The 17,343-nt window shown below is 62.3% G+C and overlaps 1 protein-coding gene across 2 annotated transcripts in view; it reads right to left on the reverse strand.

Annotated features, from left to right (window-relative positions):
• Window positions 1-264: 264 nt before the first annotated feature.
• SKI (SKI proto-oncogene) overlaps window positions 265-17,343 on the reverse strand; it is a 68,630-nt gene continuing 51,551 nt past the window's right edge. The window contains exons 2-7 of one of the 2 annotated variants that reach the window (XM_032395331.1): window positions 3,967-4,086; window positions 3,738-3,853; window positions 2,958-3,220; window positions 2,557-2,858; window positions 1,277-1,507; window positions 265-478 (exon numbers count right to left, since the gene is read on the reverse strand). In XM_032395331.1, coding sequence (XP_032251222.1) covers window positions 290-478; window positions 1,277-1,507; window positions 2,557-2,858; window positions 2,958-3,220; window positions 3,738-3,853; window positions 3,967-4,086 — 1,221 coding nt within the window. In that variant the 3' untranslated portion in view covers window positions 265-289. Of the gene's footprint in view, window positions 479-1,276; window positions 1,508-2,556; window positions 2,859-2,951; window positions 3,221-3,737; window positions 3,854-3,966; window positions 4,087-17,343 lie in introns of both variants that reach the window. The other variant, XM_032395323.1, reaches the window with a different exon arrangement.

Genomic DNA, 17,343 nt, shown 5'->3' on the forward strand with positions numbered 1-17,343 from the left:
GTTCCAGCAAGCAGAGGGCCGCTGCAGGCGCAGAGCCCTTGGCTCCGGCTGCGGCTGGGAACCCGGCTTGCGCATTTGAACTTGGCCAGTAGAAAATTTTGCAGTGGATTCCAAAAGTATGTGGTTCCAAACACTCGCTTGGTTATAGGCACAGTAAGACGTTGTGCTATGTGGACGTGGGGGTGGGCCCGCCGGCGCGCAGAGCCCCCCCCCAGCCCCCGCTGGCGTGGGCCGCCCGCCCGCCCGCTCCCTGCGGCGTCCGCACCTCGGCGGCAGACAGCGGGCTCCGCTAGGGCTCCAGCTCGGCCGTGCTCTCGCCGCCCGCAGCCTCGGGGCGGGGCCGCGGCCACAGCTGCTCCTGCAGCTCCTTCACCACCTTCTCCAGGTGCTCCCGGGCCTCGCGCTCCCGGAGCAGGTCGGCCCGCAGCTGCTCGCGGTCCGCTTCCGCGTGCTGCAGCTTCACCTGCAGGTCCTCGATCTGAAAGGGACGCTGGGCGTTAGCGGCCCCCGCTCCCCGGCCCGGCCCGGCCTCCTTCCAGAGAGGGAGGCAGCGAGCAGAGCCTGGGAGAGCCTCTCAGGCGGCAGCATGACCCACGTCCAGACATGGCATGCGCCCCAAGAGCAGCGGCCTGGGGGTACCCTGTTGACCTCCTGAGGCCAGACTTTCCCTCGAGAGCCTGCTGCCCAGGCCAGGCCCTCGAAGCAGAAGCAAAGCCAGGGGAGGAGGAGCTTCGGTGCCCTCTGGCCCCTTATCCAGGACTCCGGGCCGGGCAGGACGGCCGATCGGCTGTGCTGAGACTTTCATAACCGCACACGGTGGGCGGGCCGCAGCCCTGGCCCCAGGACAGAAGCTGGGGCTGCATGGGGGCTCGTCTGCACCCCCGGGGCTGGCTCAGAGCTCGCTCCTCAAGCAAAGCCACCGCGGAAGGGCATGGCCAGGCGGGAAACAGTCGTGCACAACTCCCGCATGGTGGTCCTGACTGGCCAGGGGACCGCCTCCCTGTGGAGGACGGACCCCCGAGTCCAGGACAGTGTGCAGTGCTCAAGTCAGCCTGCTGGGCCCCCACGGTCCCCCGCGCTTGCAGTGCGTCCCGGAGCTGCCAACAGAGCACCTGCCACTTCCCGCCCAGACCTGGGACCTGCCACACAGCTGAGTCCGCAGGTGGTGTCTCGTGGCCCCGCACAGGCCTCCGTGCCCCCTCCCCCCCCCGCCAGGCCCGGGCTCCTGCCTCCCAGGTGGTGCCCCAAAGACCCGCCACGAAGTCCCCGCCCGTACCTGGGCCGAGTACTTGGCGCGCAGGCGGCCGGCCTCGCAGCCCTTGTCGCACACCCGCGCCTGACGCGCCTGCTCCAGCTCCCGCTTCAGGCGCAGCCGGGACTCGTTGGCCTCTCTCATCTTCTTCTCATTCTCGGCTCGGAGGCGCTCGATCTCCTTCCGCAGGTTGCGCTTGGCCTCCGTGGCTTCCCGCAGCTTCTCCTTCTTGGCCACACGCAGAAACTCCAGCTCCTGGGCGGGCAGGCGGCACAGCCCGCAGGCCGGGGTCACCATCCAGCCCGTGCCCCCTCCCAGGCCGCCCCCGACAAGGCTGCCACCCGCCTTCCCGTTCCCACAGGGTCCCACGGCCCAGCGCTCCCCAGCCTACGGCCTGCGGTGGTGGCGGCGCCGCGCAAGCTTCAGCCCGGCTCACAGAGCCCGCGGGACCTCCTCAAGGCAGAGCCCCGGCTCGGGCTCCCGGGCCGCCCTCCGCAGCACCTCGGCCTCCGCCCGTCCTCAGTGACGGCCGCCCCAGCCGCAGACGTGCTCAGGAGGATGCACGTGTGAAATCACACCTCCACCCAGAACGAGGGAAAGGGCGTCCTGAGCGAGCGCTTGACACACACTGAGGGGAGACGTCTGAAATTCTGGGGCGCTCAGGATGGCGAGGCTGTGCCGCGCTAGGAGCCCACGTGCGAAGCTGCCAGACGCCAGCCGCCAGCCGCAGAGGTGTGAACTCAGCCGACACCGGGCGGGCCTCGGGCGAGGCCGCAGAGCCCCACTGTGAAGGCGCCGCCCTGGCCGACCTTGCGAACTCTGGGCCTCCCCCACCTGGGAGGAAAGGTGGCGTGGAGCCACAGCCCGGGGACCTGGGGGCTGGCCCTGCGGCGTGCCCCCTACTGAGGTGGGAGGCGGACGAAGGTGGGGCCCAGACACCCTCAGGCCTCTAGCCCCCTCTTCAGAAGGAAGCAGTCACTTCTGTGGAATCAGCTAGAAGCCGTGAGCTTGTGCCTGGAGCCACCTGGTCCGGCCTGCACGCTCGCCACACAGCACCTGCCCGCTGCACCTCAGACAACCCCACGTGTGGGGAAGGGACCCTCAGAGCCGCGTCCTGCACACTCCAGGCCGTGCTGGTGCGCGCACGCCAAGGACCCACAACCGGCCTGGGCTCCCCGCTGAGAGCAGCCCAGCCTCCGCTGCCCCCAGATGGACAGGCCAGCCCCGCGAGGGCCCGAGCCGGGGGCAGGGCGCGTCACGCAGGGAGAGCGGGGGGGGGGGGGGCGCGGGCGTGGCGGCCTCACCTGGTGGAGGCTGCGCTTGGCCTGCAGCGCGGCGCTCAGCTTCTCCTCCTGCTTCACGCGCATCTTCACCACCTCGTGCAGGAACTTCTCTTTGGCTTCCTTGGTGTCCAGGCCGCCCTCCAGGGCCTGCCGCAGATGCTCCAACTCGGCCTCCAGGCCGCCGCTCGCGGTGTCGGCAGGGGCCGCAGCCTCAGGGGCGGCGGGCGCGGCGGGCGGGGCGTGCACGCCGGGGGAGCTCAGGTCCTTGGCGGAGCTGGATGAGGTAAGGGATGGGGAGGAGAGCGAGGACAGGGAGGAGGTGACTGCGGAAACACAGACGGAAGTGGAGGTCACCAGGGTGCTCGGCGCACCACCGTGCGGCACCGCGCCATCGGCAGGCAAGGACCCCGACTCACACGTACATTCCTCCCTGCTCTCCACTTCCACCTCAGCCTCTGAGTCCTTGTCATCCTCTGGGGCGGCCACGGGCACAGGCGTCTCCGGGGCTCCGGGGGTGTCCACGGTCAGCTTCCGCTTCCGTGGCTGGAGGCAGGTGGCCAGAGGCTCGGGGGCCCGGGAGACCACGGTGGCGCATGGCGGGCTGCTCACGACCTTCTGCTGGGCCGGCGGTGCCAGGGCCACATTGGGGGCCACACCCGTCTCGAAGCTCTTGTAGGAGTAAAAGCTGCGGGGCACGGGGCGGGGGCGCATTGGGGCCACAGGCATCTGCCCCTCCCCCCCAAGTCCCCCTCCCACCGTGGCCAGCACGTGAAGGCTCCTCGGGGGACCTGCCCCCTGGACAGTGTGAAGGAGGAGATGCAGGCCAGCAGCTGCGGGGTAGCTGGCCGCACCTGACACCGTCTAAAGGACCAGCACTGTGGTGACTGGCCGGCCTCCCCGGCTGCTCCCTTGGCCATGCGGCCCCACAGCTCCAGGCACCTCATCCCGCCCACGCGGAGCCCGCCTCACTGTGCACTCAGGCCACCGAAGGAGCGCCCCGCAGACTGGGGGAGGCCCGTCCTGAGACACGCAGAGCGACAGCCTCTCTTAGATCGTGTGCACTTTGAGAGACTCCAGGCAACCCCATAAAGGAAAGGTCTCACCCAGCAGATGACTACAGACACCTGGGGGCAGAACCCAACCCCGGCCCCACGTCCCTAGGCCTGTGTTGACCACTGGCCGCCAGCATGGCAGGCACCCACCTGTCTCGAATCAGGGCCGGGAGGTGTGGGGAGAGCTCTTTGTCACTCGTGGACACCGCAGGGGACCAGGGTCGGAAAGCGGAGAGGCGCTGGCGAGGGTGAACGCAGCCAAGGCTCTGCGGGAAGAGAGGCGCGGGTGTGAGAGGCTGCAGTGCGGAGCCTCAGTGACGGCCGCCCCACCCCGCAGACGTGCTCAGCAGCCCCCCCCCCCCGCCACTCCCCGCACAACCTTGCTGGAGCTGGCCAGGGTCCGCAGCCAGCCAGACTGTTTGTCCTTCTCAGAAGACGTAGGGAGTTGGGAAGGGGCGTCATCTGTTTTCCGGATGGAGGCCGGGGGCTCGGAGGAGACCTGTGAGAAACACAGAAGTTGTTGCTGGCGCCTCCGGAGATATCCGCGCTCTGGGCAAGGCCTCCAGCCAGCAGACCCGACCGTGCACGAGGTGCGTACAGTGACGCGCAGACCCTGACCCCAGGGCAGGACAAGCCACTTCCCCGAGCGCTCCGTGGGGCTGCCGCGCCGGGACCTCACCCCACCGCTGCAGATGGCCCAGGATAGGGCGCCCAGGCCGAGCTCCGGGCGGGGACTCGAGGGGACAGCCCCCTGCCCCAGCCCCCCAGTCTGTGCGCCGCCGACTTGGTGCCGAAATGGCTGACGGGAGCCGTGGACTCTGGCCTCCCCGCCGTGGTCATGCCAGGATGGGGAAGGGGCAGCCCAGCGGGCAGGCTCATTGGCCAAGTGTGGTGCCCTCCATCAGGGGGGTTCACCCAGGTCCCCAAAGTTCTGGGTTCCACCAAGCAGAACCGACAACTAGCTGTCAGCCAGAGCATCCGTCTGGCAAGATCTCAGGAGAAAGGCATTCTCCAAATAAGAGACGACCCTCTTGGGGTGCCTGGGTGGCTCAGTTGGCGAAGCGTCTGCCTGGGATCGAGCCCCGCATGGGGATCCCTGCTCAGCAGGGAGACCGCTTCTCCCTCTCCTCCCTGCTGTACTTTCTCACTGTCTCTCCTTCTCTTTCAAATAATAAAATCTTTAAAAAGAGAGAGAGAGAGAGACGACCCTCTCCACCGAGTGCCCAGGGCTTCAGGACCAAGGCCACGCTCGTGTTCTCCTCCAGCGTCCTAGGGGCCCCAAGTTGTGTCTGCGGGACACTAGTCAGAGTGGCCTCCAGAACTGGCCTCAGGAGAACAAAGTCCCCCAACCCAATGGCGCAGGATCCTGAGGGAGACAGGGTCTCTTCCCGAGAAAACAGAATCGTCTGTGGAGGATGGACAGTGCCCCCCCCCCCGCCCCCGCCCAGGGCAGCTGTGCTGGGGGCCACACACAGGCCATTGCGCCATCACCCACCTAGGGCCAGGGGCCGACAGGACGATGCCCTGTCACTCCCCCCGGCCTGACCTCAGGAGGAGGGAGCAGATGTGGGGGGCGCTCTGCCGGCAGCTGGGAAGCCTTGGAGGGGAGACCAGTATTGGGGGGGTGGGGGGGAGAGAAGAAAGGCTCCTCCCACCTCCAGGAACACTTGGAGAAAATACTGTGTCACAGACCTGGCCCCTTGGGGGGACACGGGCTTCCTGGGAGGGGAAGAGAGCAGGGAGGCAAGTGGTCAACGGAGGTGCCCCACTTACCAGGGCCGTCATCACAAAATTCCAGAGACAGGACAGACGGGATCCTGGGCAGAGGGCCCGACCAAGCCCGGCACATGTCCGTATGCACGCGTGTTCACGGGGCCACCCCACCCCACCCCACGGCAGCCCCTCTCGGGGGACAAACACGCAGGGTCGAGGACTCTGGGACGTAGGCAGCCCTCGGGACCCAGGGAGGAAATACTAGGACCTCAGACCCTGTGCAGGGTGCACTGGCCTCTGTCTTCACAGAGAAGCAGCTGCCCTGAGGCCCGGAGCCCCGCAGCTCAGAGGCCCAGGCCCAGCTCCAGAAGGCGCTTCGGGGGGGTACCCACAGACGACTGTGGACGGTCTGCTCAGACATGAAACAATCATTCAGGAAAGAAAGACCCGTTTGTTGGTGCTTTTTAGGGGAGAGCGTCCGGTGACGTCTGCCCGCGCGGCCTGGATACCTCCTGCGAGCGGGTGAGCGGGGGGCTGGCGGCCGGGCAATGGGGTGGGGGGACGGTTACGCCAGCAAGGGTGGAGCTTCCTGTCTGAGCAGATAGGAAGCAGGGAGGAGAGGAAACAAGCTGAGTTCTCACCAAGAGAAAAGCCACAGGCCTGGCACCGGCTCCCGCAGGTTCAGGAGCACTCCTGGGGGGTGCACGCGACTCAGGCTGTAGGGTCACCCCCCCCCACATGGTGGCTGGCTAGTGGCGCCCCGCGCCCACGGGCCAGAACCCCATCCGTGTGGTGGGGGAGTGAGGCTGCCAGTCAGGGACCTGGCCTGCAAACACGGAGCACTAAACCGAGCCTGTGAGCTCTGGAGAAAGGGCCTGAGCCTCCCCCACGCTCCCACCCCCCACCCCAAGCTTGTCCACCCTAGGATGGGGATGGGTCTTCGGGCAGCTGGAGTAATGCCTCTGAGAGTCCTACAGCAGGACAAACCCCATGAGCAGAACCTTCTATGAAAGTGAGCGAGCAGCAGGAAGAGGCCAGCAGGGGAGCCTTGCCAGGACATGGACACAGGCCCTGAGGGAGGTTTGCTGCTCCCTCTCACCTGAGAGCGATCTAAAGCCCTGGCAGGACGTGCTTCTCCGGGCCTGGAAGGCCACTGTTCCTAGCAGGGCCCACTTGAGCCCCAGCAACAGCCCGTGGCATCCCCATTCCACAAGAGATCAGCAAGCAGGTAAAGACAGTCACTTCTGGTTTCTGACCCTTCTCAAGGCTGGTCCAAGCTGGATCATGGGGGCCCACAACCCTCAAGGAGGGAGCGGGTTTCTGGGCCTACTCCCCCGAGCCTCAGGCCAAGAGCCTGCCGAGGGTCCCGCACCGCGTGGACGGCTACCACAGCACGCCACACCACTCCCCACAGATGCTTACCCGTGGGGCTCCGGGCAGAGAAGAGCACTGCCCCACACAAGGGCGAGAGCATGGGCCACTATGCACAAGTGTGCCCCCACACACACACGCCCCCGCGCAGGACACACACAGCCTCTGGGACCCCTGCCAGCCACGGAGCAGCCACTCTGCTGAAGGGCTGAGCACAATGTCCACCATCGCCAAACTGTGGAAGGAGCCCAGACGTCCACGGACACATGAACGGACAGAGAAGACGTGGTCTATATACGGTGGAATACTACTCAGCCGTCAACAGCAATGAAATCTTCCATTTGCAACCACGTGGATGGAACTCGAGGGTATCAGGCTGAGCGAAATAAGTCAGTCTGAGAAGGACAAATACCATAGGATTTCACTGATATGTGGAATTTAAGAAACCAAACAGAGGATCATAGAGGGAGGGAAAAATAAAACCAGACGAAATCAGAGAGGGAGACAAACCATACGAGACGCTTAACTCTAGGGAACAAACTGAGGGTTGGTGGAGGGGGGATGGGTGGGGGGACGGGGTAACTGGGGGACGGGCACTGAGGAGGGCACGTGATGTGATGAGCACAGGCTGTTCTATGCAACTGATGATCACTGATCTCTACCTCCGAAACTAGTAAGTTCAAAAAAATACTGTGTTTGCCAGGAGCTGAAGGGAGGTAGGAATGGAAGTTATGTTTAATGGGTATAGAGTTTCAGTTTTACAAGGTGAAAAAAATTCCATGATGGCTGGAAGTGATGGCCGCACAACAATGTGAATGTACTTACTGCTACTGACCTGTACGCTTCACGTGCGCACAAGGTACATTTTATGTTGTCTACATCTCACCACAATTTTTAAAAATAAATGTTTCTAAAAAAAAGCTGGCTGCAGACCACGCGGGCGCCCACCCAGGGCTTTCCAGCAGCCAAGTGTGCACCCCACAGAGCAGAGAGGACACCCCACGATGAGGTTCTGCCCAGGGGCCTCGGGAGGTTTGCAAGGATGTGGGGGTATGACGCAGGAGTGACTTTCCTATGGGACCTTTCTGTCGAGCTGGGCCGCGGGACCCCGTCATGTCAGAGGCTCCATCAGATACAAGGGGAGTGGGGGGCAGGGTGGTTGCTGGGGCTGTGGCCACCACCCAAGGCCAGTGCAGGGAAAAGCCGGGCAGACGAGACGGCCAGCGGCCACCAGGAGCTGGGGCAGCTTCTGGCATCAGCCCTGGGGCCTCGTGCTCACAAAGGACATACTTCATTCTGTGCCTGAGCCCCAAACGCATAGAGGGACAGCTTATGCCAAGGCCCAGAAGCAGGGCAGGGCTGAAGGAGAGCTCTGGGCTCAGAGACCAGCGGCTTACCTTGGATTTCTGAGTCCCCTCCCCCACGCTCTGCTGAGAACCCCACGTCCCAGCAGCAGGGCAGCAGGCCTGGGCGTGGGCCCTGACCTGGCATCTGGGAACCCCTAGATGCAAGACTCCTGGGAGAGAGGCCACTGGCAGTACCCCACATTTTCTTGGGGGAATGAGCTCATTACCACTCCGCCTCCCAAGACTGCCCTGGGATGAACCCAGGAGAGGTCCCCAGGGCCTGCCCCGCCACCTCTCATGCACGGTTCCTTGTGCACCGCCCCGGACACCTTCAAACAGAAAGAAAAACCGTACATGGGGGATCAGAGTGGGGGAGAAAAGATGTTCCAGATGCTGGCTAATGGCACTGGCCCGAGGCCCAGGCCCACACCCCAACTTCGGCACGGAGCTCTGGCTGCTCCAGGGAACCGGTGCGGGGTGACACTGGCAGTGAAGGGGGGCAGCTCCCACCCACCTGCCAGGCAGAGCCAGAGGCCGGCTGGGCACACAGCCACGCGTCACGGACCCAGACGGCCCAAAGGAGGGACACCCGGCTGCGAGGACAGGACACGCGTGGAGAGCACCGGTCCAGGAGAGCGAGGCCGGGCAGGTCTGCACCGTGTGCCAGCAGCTTGCATGCACGGATGTACCAGACGCCGTGTGCACACACAGCCAGCTCGGACGGGGCTGTGCCCCCACACCTGCCACGGCGGCTCTGAGCTCACACAGGCGGGACGGGCGCCGCCCTGGGTGGCGGACCCGCAGGAGGAAGAGGTCCCTCTAAGTCGATGGGAATACTAGTCACCTTCTCCACCCAGGTCCACGGACCCCAAACTTTATCCACGCGTACTTGGGGGACATGTGGGCCTTGGGCTGAGGATTGAACATGACGGTCCGAAGACTCTGTCATTAGAACTGGGGCTACGGACGCTCACAGAACCAGGGGCACCAGCTCTGCCAGGCGAGCCGAGGTCCCAAAGCAAACGTCTGTTGAGGGCTGGCCGGCAGCGGCAGCACACCCCCGCTCCCCCACCCTTCTCTGCGACGTCCCCCACCAGGCCCCTCTCTCCCCCTGCCCTGTCTGGGCACCCCTGGCACATGGCGCCAGGCCAGCGCACACTCAGCTCGGTTGTGCAGGCTGCTCACAGATACAAAGGTCACTGGTACCTGCGAGCGCATGTACAACCGGGCACAGCGAGGACCATCCCCCCCAGCAGATGGGAACTGTGTTGGTTTTGTTTTCTTACTACACTAAGGTGCTCCACCCGCTCTGGCCCCGTGGACTAAAGCCAGGGACACATGCAGCCCCGAGCGCCACACAGCGGGGCTGACATCAACTGCCACCCAGGTCCCCTCTGGCCCAACAGTGCTAAGCACCATGGCTGGAGAAAAAGGTGAGTGCGCCCACCCAGCAAGATGCCTGGGCACTGACGGGGGAGTGTGGCCCTAGACAGAAGACCAGCGTCCTCACTGCGGCCAGTCACTGTGTGCACGTCTGCAGGCCCAGACCTCTGGATCCCCACTGAGGTTCGGCAAAGCCGGGGGGCATCCCGACAGAGGAGAAGAGCCCGGGTCCCTGAGCCTGCAGTGGCTGGGCCGAGGCTGGGAGCCAGGGAAGGGCTCAGCAGCAGCAATCTGCCCCCCCAGCAGCACCAGGCCCAGGTGAGGGTCAGGCACGGCCCCTGGGGCCAGAAAGCCTCTCCGGGGGTGTGTGCTCAAGCAGCAGCAACCAGGTCTAGGCAGGGGCCCCCGGCCGGGCACAGGAGAGCTGAGCCGGGGAGCAGCCCAGCTGCCCCAGCACAAGCTGATGACAACAGAACCACAGCCCTCAGCCAAACGCCAGGGCAAAAAACATCAGGAAGACCCATTTGAGACCCTCTTCTGCCCAATGTGCAGGTGGTCTGGGGCTGAATTCTGGTCAATTCCCTAGGGATCAGGAAAGAGAATTTCAAAGTCACAGGTGGGACGAAGAGCAGAATCCTATCCTCCCAAGACCCCCAGCTCACTGTGGGCCAGACCTTTGCAAAGAGTCCAAGGAGGACAAAGGACCAATGACCCAGACCTAGGAGAGGCTCCCCAGGGCTCAGGAGCACGTGAACCCTTTCAGACGTCACGGTGGGGGTGGACTTAGCAGATCCTGTAGCTACTCGGGGCCTCCAACCATACGCATCCTCCACAGGGAGCGCGGCATCTTGGCCACACCCAGACGGTGGGTCATTGGCAGCTGGGCAGGAGCGGCCATGAGTGACCCCACAGCAGGCTGAGCCCGGTCTATAGGTCTACATGCCCTACAGCGGACAGCTCCATGATCAGGGGGCCGAGAGCCTTGCAGCAGCCCCCCCGCCCCCTCCCCCGTGGCCTTGGCCCTAGCACCTCAGCAGAGCCCAGCCCCACTCCCTCACAGGCCCACGGAGGGATGCCACAGATGGGCCACACAGGAGAGCAGGGGCAAACCCCACCGCCTTGTCCACTAGGGGCTCCCAAGACAGGGACAGTCACTCTGGGCAGTGCCCAGCTGCTGGGCCTCAGCCTCGTGCTCTCCACACTGCTCATCTACTCGGCTGTTAATGCCTAATTACCAATTAATTACTAATTAGAAGCCAAACAACAGGTCTTGAACCAAAGCCCCTTTCCCTCTCACGGCCAATCTGGTGCTGATGGTCCCTGCTTTGAAACTTCCAGACAAGGGGTTTGAGTCAAACTTTACAGAAACGGTTTTTACACCCAAAAGCAAAACAAAACACCGCCAGACACCAGCCTCCACGCCCGCCCAGTGCCCCCCAAGGGGTCCTGCTGGCCTGGCGCTGAGCAGGCAGCTTTAGCCACACCGGGGGGTCACGGTCGTCAAGCTCGGGAATGAGCACAGATGAAGTTCTCGTGGTGTCGAGGCTGGGGGCGCATGCGTGGCTGAGGGGTGTGGCATGAGGAGGAGGGACTGGACTCCACCACTTTGGTCTTCACATCCTCTTAGTCTTAGGAGATTCAAGCAAGTCCTACAAGATCTGGGTCAGCTACGTGCCTTGGTCCAAGAGACCAGCTGGCTGGTGCCAGAAGAATCCCCCAGTCTGTCCCCCACAGAGCAGGAGTGCTGAGGGGCCCCCAGGAGCCCTGGAAGGCCACAGTCATGTTCCCAGCAGGGTGTTTTGGTTGGGGGAGGCCACCTGGGCCCCAGACAGAGAAGCAGCATCTGAACCTGGGTTCTGAGGCCCAGCCTCAGAGGTGGATCTTCCCAGTTCCACACACCCACAGAGACGGCTGTCCAAGCCAGCCAGGGGTGCTGGTCCTGGAGCAGGACCCAGATCTGTGAGCACCCTCACACAAAGACCCATGGCGCTGGTGGGCAGGGCTCTGCAGGGAGATGGCAGAGGGTTCCCAGAAAGGGGATGGGGTCCCTGAAAAAGGCCTAGACACCAAGGAGGATACAGCCAAATGGTGGAAAAGGCGGCCACAGGGGGGACTCCTTCTTGCTTGCTTATTTATCAGCAAATACAGGGCCCCCTTCAGTGGGAACATCAATCCATTCCTGAGACCCTGCTGCTTGGCCCTCAGGCAGCCTGACCCTGAGGCTGACCACTCAGACCTCCAACAGTCTCACTGGTAAGGAAGCACAGCACGGGGCTCCAATGACAGAGCAGCTGGCAAAGGGGCTGCCAGGCCAACAGACGTCCCACCTCTGCCCGGGCCACCGCCACAGCCACGTCAGAGATGCCACGTCCCGGCCCACGAGTGAAGGCGAAACCTAACCCACCCAGGGCACGTGGAGGAGGGCCTGGAGCAACGCCCCCACCACTTCCCGCACCAGGGCAACTGCAACGCGGGGCGAAGCGCGGCCTGCCCCCGGCACTCGGCCTCAGCCCCCGGCGAACGGGCGTCTGCGCGAAGCCAGGGTTTGCTGCAGCGGCCCTGCGAGCGGCACGGCCGTGTCCGGCTGAGATGGCCGTCGGGAAAGCAGTCGGGTACTGGGAGGACCACCAGCCTCTGCACGGAGCCGCTTCCACTCTGGACAAGTGAACGGCACAGAGCAGCCACGAGTTCCAGGAGATGAACCTGAGCGCCCCGAAGCTCACAGAGCTGGGCGCACGTGCTCTCCTGCAGAACACAGCTGCCCTGCGCCCCCCATCCTGTGCCGGCCCCGCCGGCCTCCGGCCAGACCAGCACTCGTCGGCAGTCAGGGAGTCGAGGCCGGTCCATGCCAGGAGCTAGGGAGAGCGGTTCACCAAACATCCAAAGCTGTTTTGATTTCAGGGGAAGGATTTCTGCGAAGTGGCGAGGCCAACATGAGGAGACAGCACCCGTGTGTCCCGCAGAGGCTGAGGCCCGGGAGTGAGGTCACTGGCCGCACTAGCGACCTCCTCCAGGGGGCCGACATGACAGCAGTGGGGGGGTGGCACCCCTGGGGACCAGCGTGCCCTAGTGGGGTCACCCACACACCCGAGTTCTTCAAATGGAAAGAAGGGCCACCACGAGGGCCACAGCCTGTGCTGACCCTCCCGAGGGCCACGAGTCCCAGGCAAATGTGGCCGAGTGTGGCCTGAGGTCCCGCCGCCGGTCTGGCCCCTCTCTAAGCCCCTACTCTAGCGCCGCTCCCATCACTGGCTTGCTTCCTACGTGGCTGAACAGTGGCTCCGTGAAGGGAGACGACCCAAGCCTCGTGTGTGGTTCTTACGTGTGCTCGCCATGCTCTCCAAGTGGGGGCCGCCCGCGCCGCCAGAACCAGCATTCCCGTGGGGGGCCCCCCTCAGGCCTGTCAGGGCGAAGACTGCTTGTGGGCGCCTTCTCTACCAACAAGTGCTTCCTCATACCATCACAGAGAAAACTCGAACACTCGGTGTCTACAGGGCCGGGGCCATGGGCACCACCCCGGCCGCCACCCCGGCTGCCGCGACGACCCACACTGCCGAGAGGAGCAAACGCTCGAGGAGGAAAGTGGGAACTCATCCAAGTCAAGACCTTCCTGTGCTTCAAAGGATGCCAGCAAGAATGTGGAAAGACAACCACGGACTGGGAGAAACAACGTGCAGATCGGGCATCTGCTCAGGGACCTGCATCAGTGCAAGTCAACAAAACCTCAGTTATGACAAAGGGCGAAGGGCGGGGCTAGACCCGAGGAGGCCGCGCCCCTCAACAGCAGGGAAACGCACATCAAAACCGCAGCAAGAGACCACTTCACACCTACCAGGATGGCTGTGATCAGACAGACCCAAAATCACAGAACCACCAACCACAAGGTGAGGTGCCACCCTGTGAGGTAGGGGGGCCAGGGGCCTCAAGCACGTGGGAGGGGATGGAAACAGTGCAGCCGTCCTGGAAGGGAGGCCGCTCCTCAGTCACGACCCAGAACTGAGAAGAGGGACCCAAACACCTGAACAGCTGACCCTGAACAACACAGGGGTGAGGGGCACCAGCCCCCCACACAGTGGGCACCCCAAAACTTAATGACTAATAGCCACTGCTGACCAGAGGCCTTGCCAGTCACACAGGGAGTTGATCCACACACATTCTGCATGTTCTGTGTGTTATATACATTGTATTCTCACAATAAACTAAGCTACAGAAAACAAAGTGTTACAAAGAAAATCAAAAGAAAGAGAAAATACACCTGCAGGACGGTATTTGTCCCTCTCGGTCTGTTTACAAGACGAACTGCCCCTCGGTACATACACCAATGCTGCCTCGTACGGACGACAGGAAACACCGGAGACATTGCACGTTACTAACACGGACGTCAAAAATTAAAAGATGGCGTAAAAAATAAATTCGTACATATTTACGGGTGTAACTCCACGTGCTGGTAACGAAGCAGCGACAGGACCGCCTTCTGGTAGCCTCACCGATCCGCTGACACGTGAACCGTTACAAAGCTTTCCCGGCAAAGAGGCTTCATACAGGATTACAGTCCTATTCATAATACAGTATTGGAAACTTCATTACGTGTTTTTAAAACCACTGACCTGTGATCATAGGCCCATACCCACTTTCTCCAGTTTCTCCAATTATGAGAGAAAGGCCAATTACACCATAATTATTTGAAAGCAAAGTTATAAAATCAGGAAAGTGAGCCGCCTGAGCGGTCCAGAGCTGCCTCCAGCAGGGCACAGGTGGGTACCTGAGCCACCAAGCGGCCCCTCGCGGTGAGACACACGGACTAGCGGGTTCTTCAGCACCACCACCAGATACCACGAGGCTCCCTCGGAGGGTCAGGTTTCACACACAAAACCCATAAGGAGCGCCCCGTCAAAGGTCAGGGAATGTTCCGGTCTGGCCCCATCCCGGGCCACAAGATGCCCCAGTCTAAGCTGTGGGGTGAGCGGCGGCAAGGACTCCATGATGGGCGGGGCCTGGCCTGGCACAGACCCCAGCCTGTTCCCACTGAGCTTGGCTCCCACTGGTGCCAAGACACTGGCCAGCAGCGTGGGGGTGGGGGAGGGCTGAGCCGCCAGGAGTGCAGGCAGCCCTCGGGAGGGGAGGAGTGTGTGAAGAGCAGCTGGCTCGGGGGAGACGTGGGGACATGGGCTCCTAGAAGCCACTCCATGCCAGGCAAGGGACAGGCATCCTATGTCAGCTCTGGGCGAGGCCTCAGTGCCCAGCTGGGCAGCCAGGGCAATTCCAGGATGACGACGTGGCCCTGGCCAAGGTTGGGGGGCGGGGTGGCTGTATGCAAACGCACGGGCTCAGGGCAGGGGGGCGTCCGTGTGGTTCCTGAGGCCCGCCTGGCCCCCACCCCACTAAGTCCTGTGGTCCGGTGTCCTGCGCAGTGGGCACCACAGGAGGCCTACCCCAGCTGGCTCTCTCAACCTGGTGCCAGTTCACAGATGGGGGCAGGTGGTGCTGCTTGAGACCCCCACCTCACACAGTGCCGGGCCTGGGCGGACATGCCCCCGCCCCCTGCACCGACCCGAGATCCCTGCTCTCAAGCCACCGTGTCAGCATCTAGGCCCCTCCCCTTCCCCGCCAGTACCCGTGCTCTGACACTCCCCGTCGGATCCCTGACCGGGGCACCTGGCGGGGGGCACCCTGTCCAGCAGAACCGACTTCGGCATCACCTGTGGACCCCCCACTCTCAGGAACACTCAGAAGACAAAGCAACCCCGGCCCCCCGACCTCAGGGACGCTCCCCTGAGAGAACCAGCCTGTGCCCCCCACACTGGGGCCCTGGAAAGGCAAGTGGGAGGAGTTCTCACAAATCAGCACCATTGTGTCTGAGCACAAGTGAGCACTTTTAACAGGTAGAGATGTCATAGAAAAACCCCATTTAGGAGTCTGAATACATGCATCTGTTTCCTAACTTAGAGACTAAATTAAAAAGCAATTCTTTCTCATGGTTTGGCAGATTTTAACACAGAATTCAACCACTAAGTGGTATGTCCAAGTTAGAAACCCACTGCAGGTTTAGAACTGGGGCAGGCAGGACCCAGCATTTAGGTGGTCCACAGGTTCCAGGTGACCCGGAACCTTCGGTCTCACCAACCTCATGCAGGCGGCCACGGCCCCGGGGGCGCGAACCTGTGGGTTTCATCCTCCAGAGCAAAGACGGCAGGCTTCAGGCCGGGACTCTGGGGAGCGCACAGGGCAGGGCCAGCGGCCGTGCGGGAGGTCTCCCTGTGACACTCGAAGAGAGGGCCCAACAGCCCAAGTGTTCATGTCGTAATTTCACTCTCATGTAATGGGTCGGCAGAAAATAGCCAAGACCACAAATTTAGAGGTGAAAACTTTTCACGGAAATGTCATCAGGCCTTCAAAGCAGCCCACCCCGCGACGCTGTCAGGCTGTGACCCCTGAAGAACAGGTCGGGGTGGAGGGGCACCTGCTACGTCTGCTTCTCAGCCCGCATCAGGAGGCCAGGTGTCGTCCTCCACAACCACCCCACACAACACAAAAGGCTGTCCAGCATCCCTGACAGGAGCTGAGCTCCAAAGGAAAAGCCCAAGGGACCGGGACCAAAGGGGAGGGAAACCACATGCCGTGTCAGCCATGCTGACCCAGGGAGGCCTGCCGTGGCCACCAGGGGTCAAGGACCCCCGCCCCCCACCCCGGGGATGCAGGGAACCTGTAACCACGGACCTACACGGACCTCCCAGAGCCCACAGTGGAAGCTGAGAGGAGCAGAGTCAGGGGGGCCGCACCAAGCACACACCCCCAGGCCCTTCACGCAGGCAGCGGGCCAGACCCCGGGGCCTCATCCAACAGAGCAACGGGTACAAATGCTAAAACAGACCTAGCTCAAAATGAGTAAACACATACAGAAAAAAATGTGAGAAAAGAGTAAGACATCAAAAAAGATCACGCAGATTGGAAAAAAAAGCAGAACTTTCCAGAATAAAAACAGTTCTTAAGGAAATTATTCAAATGCAATGCAGAGGAAAATGAGATGAACACATGAGAGAGGGTAACAGACGTGAAAGAGGAGAGGAGGAATTCCAGAAGGAGAGAGTAGGGAGACAGCGGCCAAGAACCTTCTGGATTTGGTGAGAAGCAAGCCTTCAGGTTGCAGAGGTGAGGCAGAGGAGGGACCAGAATGGCGGCTTGACCTTTCAGGTTCAGATTCAAGGTCCTGCCACCACCGACAAGTTCAAGCGTACACCCCATTTCTTGGGCCATGAGGCCTCAGCTTCAGTGTCTGATGTGGCAAATCCCCACAACGGAAGCTAGGTCCTGAAAGCCTCTGGAACGAATGTGTCGTTCCACGCCCCCCCCCCACCCCACCACTCTCACTGCCCAGGGCAGGCAGCAGGGGCTTCCTTCCTCCCACCCTCAGATGGGGGTCTGCACATTCTTGAGCACAAGGATGTAGGACCATGTGGCGAGCGTAGCCACTCTGACCAGACCTGCGCACTCAAGGACAAGGCCCAAGTGGCTTGAACACCGCCCCCCTCCCCACTGTGGGGCATGCTGGGCCCTGGTGATGGTGACAACAGGCAGGAGCAGCTCCCAGGGCAGGGAGTTGAGCCCCCCGCCCAGTGAGAGGCCCAGCAGGAAAGCACAAACAGCGTCCTCCTTCCCATGAGCCTGAGACTCTGCACGGCCCCAGCAGGGGCAGGGCCTCCGGTCCCCAACATCCTAACTGGGGATGCTAGATGCTCTGTGACAGAGTCCAGCTGTCTCCTACAGGTAGACTCTAAATCCCCAGCTCAGAGCCACCCTAAATCAGCCCAAGCCCTGCATTATGGACCGTTCCTGAAGATTTTACAGTTCTAGAAACTGCACAGCTATTTTTGTAAGTACCATTAATATTTTCCACAGGATAATTCGTGTTTCATATTATGCTTAAATTAACCTATTTCTGATTA

This window comes from Phoca vitulina, unplaced genomic scaffold (genome assembly GCF_004348235.1).
Source record: "Phoca vitulina isolate PV1807 unplaced genomic scaffold, GSC_HSeal_1.0 scaffold2, whole genome shotgun sequence".
Taxonomy (NCBI): Eukaryota; Metazoa; Chordata; class Mammalia; order Carnivora; family Phocidae; genus Phoca; species Phoca vitulina.